Raw genomic sequence first — 9,617 nt, forward strand, 5'->3', positions numbered from 1 at the left:
TTGTTTAATCGTTTTGCATATATAATCTTACATGTAACAGTATACAACATTATAACATGTTATAATCTAATTCTATTATATTCTTATAATATGTTTTTGTTATACAAACAATTGACGCATACAAATATAGAGGATATTTGCCGATATTAAATTAACAACGTGCGTTTAAAATAAATAAAAAAATCACAATATTCACATTATAAATATTATATTATCGCTGTTGATTTAGCGCAAGGAAATTTGAAGCACATTTGTATTATTCTATGCATATTGCAATAATAATAATGTAGAGAACAATAACAATAATAGCTAATACTACAATAACAATCTGATCATCGGAATATTAGTATTATTCTTATTAACAATATATTATTCTTGTTGATGCTGTTATTGTTAATAATTAGTAATAATCCGTTTTATTATTATAATTATTAATAATTATAGTTTTTTCCAGAATGCCCTTTAAACTAATCTACATTTCCCCCCCTCATTCCCAGCCCCACTACCTCAGTCAGCACGCGCTCTGTATACACGTTTCAGACAAACGTCCTCGCGCACCTCCGTAATCCCGCAGTAGCGCTGAGTGTGTGTGTAGTCTTGCGCGTGTATTTGCGTCTTGCGCACAGTTTCTGAATATGATTGGAGGAGCCCGTAGGGAACCGCGTGGGCGCTCCAATCAGCAGCGGGCTGCCTCCACGCTGCACACGCCCCCTTTTGATTTGAGCTTCATATTGAACAGTAGTAGGTCCTGTACGGCGCGCTTCACACTGATTGGCAGCGCGCGAGGTGACAGCCGCGGCACGACCGTATTCAGGCCAATAGAAAAACGAAACTCTGAAGCCTTGTTTCTCCAGCCGCTTTGCTCGAGCCCAGCGTGCTGATGGAGGCCGGATATCAGCAACACAGCCAGAGCTGCTGAAGGCAAACGCACGCGCTTTTTGCAACGATTTATTCAACTCTTATCTCTCTTTATCTCTTGTTCTGTCTCTCTCTATCTCTCTATCCTTTTCCAATGGTGTTCCGTTCCCCTTTGGAGCTTTACTCTACTCCCCTGCTCGTCCCGGGCTTTGCCGACGGCCCCGCGTTGCTGGCGGCCCGTGCGCGCTCCCCGGACGCGCGCGCTGCCGCCCTGCCGCCGCCGCCGGCGCTGCCTACGCTGAGCTTCACGGCCGAGCAGGTGGCGGGTGTGTGCGAGACCCTGGAGGAGACGGGCGACGTGGAGCGCCTGGGACGCTTCCTCTGGTCGCTGCCCGTGGCGCCACCGGGCGCTTGCGAGGCGCTGGACAAGCACGAGGCCATCCAGCGTGCGCGCGCCGTGGTCGCCTACCACACGGGCAGTTTCCGCGAGCTCTACCGCATCCTGGAGAGCCACCGCTTCACCAAGGAGTCGCACGGCAAACTACAGGCCATGTGGCTCGAGGCGCACTACCAGGAGGCCGAGAAGCTGCGCGGGAGGCCGCTCGGACCCGTCGACAAGTACCGCGTGCGCAAGAAGTTCCCGCTGCCGCGCACCATCTGGGACGGCGAGCAGAAAACCCACTGCTTTAAGGAGCGCACGCGCGGCCTGCTGCGGGAGTGGTACCTGCAGGACCCGTACCCCAACCCCAGCAAGAAGAGGGAGCTCGCACAGGCCACGGGGCTCACTCCCACGCAGGTGGGCAACTGGTTCAAGAACAGGAGGCAGAGGGACCGCGCGGCCGCAGCCAAAAACAGGTCAGTTAGTTATAATAAGAGTTGTAAAATCAAGTATGGTTGGAATAAAAAGAAGGGCAACTCGATGTAGATATTTCTACATTTGTTTCTTTTTAGAGCTATGTCTGCAAATCGAACTTAAAATTAGAAATAGAATTAGAACTAGTCCATTATACTCACACATCTCTCTTTAAATTATTTAAATGAAGTTAAAATAAAATAAAAACAAGCAAAAAAATAAAAACGTAAAACCACACTAAAAGCTGCAGGTGCATATATTTGGACACTGTAGATTATAATGTTACTCACATTATACTCAGGTATATTTTCAGGTTTCATTTATTCCGTTTATTTGTATTTTCAAGGAAGTCTTTTGTATTTTGAGAAATATTGTAATTTATTTTAATATTTGAATATTAAAAAATATTTTCTTTTTTTATTTTTAATAATGGTCAAGTTGTTGAGTTATTAGCAATAATGTTAAAAGAGTTCAAGACTGTGTTCATTAGTCACTACAAACAGGTTAAGAGTCAGGCCAGCTGTAAGAACAGATCTAATTCTTATTAAAAACTATAAAAAGATAAATTTAGAATAAATACCACAAATAGACCAGCTATTATTTCAGAGATTAACTGTTAAACATTAGTAAGACTGTCAATCATACATTTAGTCTATTCACGTTTAGAGTAAAACTCCAAATAAAGCCAAAATATATTTGCGTTTTATCTTCATTAAACAACACAACTTTGACATAATTACTTTGAGCGATTATTTAAATTCATTTATGAAATTGCTACTAATTAAATTAACGTTTTACCACGTTTAACATAATCGAATTCATGATATTTAACCAAAGCGCATATGTTTTAAAAATACACCCATAATTAATCCTTATCCGCATCAAGTCGTATTTGAGCGATTATTAAAAGCTTTGATGTAAAAATCTAATGTTCTGAAATTCTACTGAGATCTACTGAGATGTGATTTGTTCTTACCTAAAACGTTTTTAGTAATTTGTTTTTACATATTTAGTTACTCAAAAATAATGTAGTTTAAAAATAGGAAAAAAAAAAATTCTCAGTCAATGTAAAAAGATTTTATTTAAATTTATTGCAAGTTTGATACAACGTAAAGGCACCTGCCAAATTCACAAAATGTAAAAAAGCTGAAACAGTTTTAAACTTGTTAGTGACAATATAAAAAATAAAAAAATTAGTTTAAATCATTTTAAGGAATAATAATATCGAAGAAATTAAAAAATATACATATTACGCTTATTTAATAATCGCAGTTGTTAATGATTATCAGTGGGTACACATTTTTGGCCATGTATTAGTTTAAAAAATATTTATTAATCAACAATGACACCAATAATTTTCTTAACAATATTGAAGTTGTCTGTATCTAGAGAGAACCGTTTTTATGTAAATATTATTTTCGTTTGTCTGTTTTTTAAATATGAGTGTTATACTGACGTTTACAAATATGATTTGTATAGTAGTAATAGTACTTCTAGTACTAGTAGTAAAAATATTTAAATTTAACTATGAGCTAACATTTTGTATTGCTTGTATGTATGTCTGTTTACAAATTAGTAAGAAATATAAACGCATTTCCACGATTCTCTGAAAATAAAAATAAAAAAATGCTTACTAAAATAAATGTTAATGTATAAATGAGACGTTTTTGACGGGTATTATTTTACTGCCCAAGTAATTTTAAATTGTCAAATGTACAGTTTTCAAATATAAAACGTTTCCAAGACGTTTTATATTTGAAGGTGTTCACTGAGATCTATGTAAGTGTTTATTACTAAGACTAACGCTCTTCTCGCTCTTCATCTGATTCCAGGCTGCAGCACCACGGCCTGTCGCAGGGTGGTCTTCGGGGTCTCTCCGAGTCTAACCCGGGTCCGCCCGAGGCTGCGAGCCCAAGCGCGAGCGTGTCGAGCAGCGCGGAGCGCGCAGACGGCGCCACCGTGCTCTCCGTTACGGACAGTGACTCGGACTTCGATGTATGATGCAGAGCGCGCTCGTGGGGAAATAATGACAATGGACCTGTAAAACAGACAAACAAACAAAAACAGAAAAAGGGCCACGTGAGTGCAGCAGCTGCGCGCGTGTGCGCTCTTGCTGCTGTCTCTCGCTCAGATGGAGGAAAAAGGCGCGCGCACTGGCTTTTCTGCCTTGCTTTTTTTCGCAGCGACATGCGTTTGGCTGCGAGGACGAGCGCGAGCTCTTTCTTTTCCTCTCTGTCTCTCTTTGATCTTGGGTCAGTTTTTGTTTTTCTGCATGTTCGTTTGTGAATAATTTTGGGACGATGTTTTTTGAAGAGGCACTAAAAGTGGAGTGGCGGAGCCTCGGGCTCTCCTCCGCTCCCTCCATCCCCCTGATTTAAAGCCGCAAAGCGGACACTTCTCCTCATTCCCTTCATCCCTTCATCCCTCCATCCCTCCATCCCTCCTCTCTGTTCTGCAGACAATCGTGGAAGTCAAAAAGCACCTTTACTCCTCTTCTTTGACTCGACGGCAGATCAAAGTTCAAAGTTGGACTCTATCTCCAGATTTTCCAGATTTTCTATTGAATGCTCAGTGTCTGATGCGTTTTTACCCTCCCCTCCCCTACCCTATCTTACCTTTCTCTCTCACTCTCTCTCTCTCTCTCTCTCTCTCTCTCTCTGTCATCCCTTAAACCCCCTTCTTCCCTCCCTCCCTTTGTGTCCATAAGATGTCTAAATGTGTGTAAAGTGCTTTGAGATTTTTAATGTTTGTTCATTGGTTGTTTTTATACTGTAAATGGCGCTGACAGCGCGGTGTGATGGGTCACTTTTATGCAAATAAATATAATTTAATATGATAACTCTATTAATGTCTTTCTTAGTCGTTATATTGAGTAATTGTCACAGTAAATATGACGTGTAAATTGATTTAGCCTGTTTACAGCCTTATTTACAAAAATCATACTACTACTATAATGAAAATAACAAAACACTAAATAAGAAAATAATAATATTTATAACAGTAATATAAAAAAAATGCATTTTTGCTTTTAAATGAAACCTTACTTAGGTTAATTAATATGCTCTTGGTTTGTTTAGCAAAGTTCACGCGTCTGTTTTACCGATTGAACGTATGCAAAAATATTATTATTATTATTATTATTATTATTATTATTATTATTATTATTATTATTATTATTATTATTGTTTTCATTATTATATCAAATTACAAAAAAAATCACCACTTTCTTTCGGAGCTGTTTGTTTGTTGCGTTGTAGTCATAGTCCCATTTCCGTAGAATCTACTTCATATTTTATGTAACTGCAGCAGTGTGCTGGGGACATATAATATATCCTGTATTACAGTACTATCACTTAAAATATATATATTCATGTATTCATTTTAAAACAGTCCTTAAGCTTCTGTATTAGCGATGTAAGCAATGTTATCGAAGTTTGACTTTAGCCAGTTTAAACGGTGAATCAAATTTTATATCACAGTGATATACAGTGTTATATCGATGGCGTTTCTGTATCCTATTAAATATATTTGTTGTAATTAATTCCCCAAAAATATCCTGACAGAAAAAAAGCAAATGCATGGCTTAATAGTTTTGGGTGAACAGTGCAGATTCTCTCCGGACTAAACCCAAAATTAATTGCGATTATTTGTTAAGTCAGTTTGCGGCCAATACAAAAAAATTGGCTTTTTTTGTGGTAAAAAATAAAAACGTACTAAAATTTCTTTAATCTTCAGAAATCTGTTGTATTTATTCAGTATAGTAAAATCAGTAACTAAACCGTATTTGTGCATTGCTTTATACTGTTTATTCGCTTTATAGTAATGTTTTCACTTTATCAATGTAATTTGAGAGCAAGTGCCTAAACATTTGCATGCTGATATCTGATTCTTTTGCAGTCTTGTTGAGGTTCAATCCTGTTTTACGGTAAGCTCACCAAGCTGTGCCAACAGATCCAACTTCTACACTGACACTGGACACCTAACACTCTACACACACACAAATACACACACTCCTGTTTTAAAGAAACATGAGCACAAATTAATTTTTAAGGAATGTGTTTATTAGGCTGCCGTCTACATTCTTTGTGCTAGAAATGAGCAAAGCTAAAGAAGAACCGTGAACATAATAGGGATAAATATGAGATTTAAGAACAATTTAAAAGTTTGAAAAATACAATTTCTTTAATGGTAAAGGAACATCACATTCACATTTCGGCAGAAAAAAATAATAAAGTGTTTTAATAAAGTGGGACTACCAAAAGTGGGACCGCTCAAAAAACTATGTAAACATCTTTATTCCTGAGAGTATAGCCATATAATAATATGTTTGGAGTTCAACTGAAAGCTGTTAGTTTAATGCTAGTCTAGTGCTTTCAGACCAAAGTTACAGAAACCTACATCCCTCAAAGACTTCCATTACCTGTTTGATACATCAGACTTTTAGCATCACAGCAAAGATAAAGAAGCAAACCAATCATTTATTGAAGGATATGAGGGCCTTGTGTGTCAGTTGGATATCGTTGCTTTCCAATGAAAAACAAGTATCTCCAAAACAGCAACTTCACAGGAGAAGTATTTCTAATGAGATACTTTTCATTTTCATTGGACAGCAACGATGCGTTGAAAACCTTTCCTCTAAAATATCATTCTATATTAATGTGGGTTATTGTAATAATTGTCACTAAATGTTCCCAGAGAGCTATGGGATATTTTTTTAATTGGCCAATAACAGTTGCTCATAATAGATAATGAAAGTAAAAATGAAAAAAAATTTTTTTACACAATTCTGTTAGTAACCTCCCTTAAATACTATAACATTTCAGCATTATAAAAAGCATTTAACAATGTGTAGCTTCAATATGTTTCAGTTCATTATTATAAGACAAAAATTATAAGTTATACTGACTGTATTGATCAGTGAGTGATTTCAATAAAATGTGGTGATCTCCTGGGAGCCTCTTTTTGTATACAGGTTGTGTCTTTCCTCCCTCACCATTTACTCTCTCACATCAGTGTGTAGTCATTTCCCTTCAGCTACCTTCTCCCATAGAAGATATATATATATATATATATATATATATATATATATATATATATATATATATATATATATATATATATATTGTAACATATATTTTAGGTACTGTGGTACAAATGCCTGACCTCAGTGTTCTAGGCTGTAAGAGCAAGTTAACACTTCCTCTCCTGCACTAATGCAGAATTGTGCAATTAATACTAAATACTAATGGTAATATTAATTAATGCAAATAGTTACTAAAAGGAATACATCATACTTATACACCATACATTTGTAATCCACTGTAGCACATATGCCTAAACTTAAAAAAAAAATACTGTCAAAATAACATTAGGTCCTAAAATAGAACCATGTTGGTAATCATAATATAAACTGAAATTAGGATGATAATTAATAACAGAAAAAATATACTTAAACAAGACTAATGCAAAACGTTGCCTTATAATTTTTGTTACTGTCCCAATTCTTTATTTTTTAGAGTGCAGAGAAATCAGTGTCTTAGAAAATTAAAATATTATATAAGACCAATTGGTACTTTTGTCAGTGTGGGCAGTGTGCCAAGTCCTGCTGGAAAATGAAATCCGCATCTCCATAAAAGTTGTCAGTAGCAGAGGGAAGCATGAAGTGCTATAAGATTTTGCGGGAAAACACAAACACTGACTTTAGACTTTTTTTTGGATAGAACACAGTGGACCAACACCAGCAGATGACATGTCTCTCCAAACCGTCACTGACTGTGGAAACTTCACACAAGACCTCAAGCAGCTTGGACTGTGTGTTTCTCTACACTTCCTAGAGGCTCTGGGCCTGTGATTTAATAATTATGACCTCATAATAAAAATAAAAATTACGAAAGTTGGAGGACCCTATTTTTCCATAATCATAATCTTATTTTCTGAAATCAGTTTAATAATTATGGAAGACCATTCCCGCCACCTAAAAAATAAATAATCCAGCACCTTTTTTTCAAATAATTAAAAAAATATATTATTATTAAGTAAACTGTTATTGCATTATTTTGAGAAAGTAAGTCATTATTTTGAGTTTGTGTAAGTTTTTGTGTGTTTGAGCTTTTCAGTCTTTCTCTGGCCTGTTTTCACTTTTGCACCTCCTCCCTCGTTTTCCTCAACTTCTCTCTCTCTCTCTCTCTCTCTTTCTCTCCGTGTTCATCCAGGCGCAGCTCCCCCTGACCTGGATTCACTGGCCTGCATGGACCACAAACACACCACCTTTCAGCAAATTCACCCACACACACCCACACCAGCTCACTCAGCAGCTCCGGCTGCAGCAGCCCAGTCCCATGAGAGGAAGCTAAACTGTTCAGACCCAGGCCTGCGCTGTACTCTAGGCCTGGTTTAATCCTTTAATATATATGTATATATACATTTTCACAGCCTGCATGCTGTCTAACACCTAGTAGCTTTGGTGTAATTCTATTAAAAGAGCAGCAGTAGGGTCAGGCCATGGCTTAGAGGATGAGCAGCTGTGTAAAGCCGGACTTCTGGACATTAATTTGTCTCTGCTGGCAGATGGAGCACTGTCCAGCTGTCCAGCATTTACTTGGCTGGGGATGAAAAGTCACTTCCAGTGAGCACTAATGATGACTGCTTACAGAGCACCAATAATAACCGCAAACACACACTCATACACACATAAACACACACACACACACACACACACACACACACACACACACACATCATACTACCAACATTCAAATGGCCGTTATTACAGTAACACGGTCAGTATTGTTTAGGTTCATTTTTTATACATAGGTCAACAACCTCACCTTCCCCTTGACCCGATTAACTTTGTAACTTCCTGCTGTACTTATCGCAAAATAAAAACCAGCAGAACCAGATTCACTCCACGAACAACATTTCAAAGACTGGATATCATATAACCTGGCAATGGATGTGCGTGTTAAAACAAAAAATGTAATTAAATTTAATTTTAGCAAACATTCTCTCTCTTATATTTTCATGTATCTTTCTGTGTGTCAGTCTGTCTATGTTTAGAAAGATTAACATACTAGCAAAACAAAAACTGAATTACATAAGAAAAGAAAGATACGAGGAATGTGCACTGGATGAGGCCGCCTTGCTCTTTAAATCATGTGCTACTGTCACCACCTTGTGGTAAAGATGTGCAGTGCTTGTCCTGTTTACGAGACGAACGAATTTCTCACGAAAAACTTACCTAAAAAAAACTATCATTTACTAGGACTCATAAGACACACACTAAGTTGTTCATTCATATATTCTTTAATGTAATTCTCAAAAAAAGAAGTAATAGGGAATATTCTGTTTAGAAAGGCTTAATTTATTTTTAACATAGGCTTCTGTGCTGCATTTTACAGCATGACATAATGACTTTAAATATTTACAAGTAGATATAAGTAATGACGGATAACCGTTACTTTAGTCATTTTCTGAAAAGCGCAGGGAAAACAGTCAGTTATTCTATAGTAATTAAAAGTAATTCAAAATTAAAATTTGAATCAGTTTCTTTGATTTTGCTATTTATAGATTATGTTTGAGTAAAACGAACATTGTTGTTTTGTTCTATAAACTACGGACATCATTTCTCCCAAATTCCAAATAAAAATATTGTCATTTAGAGCATTATTTGCAGAAAATGAGAAATGGCTGAAATAACAAAAATATCAGACCTAAAATAATGCAAAGAAAACAAGTTTATATTTATAAGAGTTCAGAAATCAATATTTGGTGAAAAAACCCTGTTTTTAATCACAATTTTCATGCATCTTGGCATGTTCTCCTCCGCCTGTCTTACACACTGCTTTTGGATAACTTCATCCATCTTTCTCTTGTTTATATTTCAGAGGTTTTCAATTTGGTAAAATCA

The 9,617-nt window shown here is 36.7% G+C and overlaps 1 protein-coding gene across 1 annotated transcript; it reads left to right on the forward strand.

The window, feature by feature from the left end:
- Positions 1 to 736: 736 nt before the first annotated feature.
- Positions 737 to 4,550, forward strand: six3b (SIX homeobox 3b). Its single transcript, XM_007235647.4, has 2 exons — positions 737 to 1,713; positions 3,544 to 4,550. Exons 1-2 carry the CDS (start codon positions 1,013 to 1,015, stop codon positions 3,710 to 3,712), a joined length of 870 nt encoding a protein of 289 aa, XP_007235709.1. The 5' UTR covers positions 737 to 1,012; the 3' UTR covers positions 3,713 to 4,550.
- The last annotated feature ends 5,067 nt before the right edge of the window (positions 4,551 to 9,617 follow it).

Source organism: Astyanax mexicanus, chromosome 15 (assembly GCF_023375975.1).
Source record: "Astyanax mexicanus isolate ESR-SI-001 chromosome 15, AstMex3_surface, whole genome shotgun sequence".
Taxonomy (NCBI): domain Eukaryota; kingdom Metazoa; phylum Chordata; class Actinopteri; order Characiformes; family Acestrorhamphidae; genus Astyanax; species Astyanax mexicanus.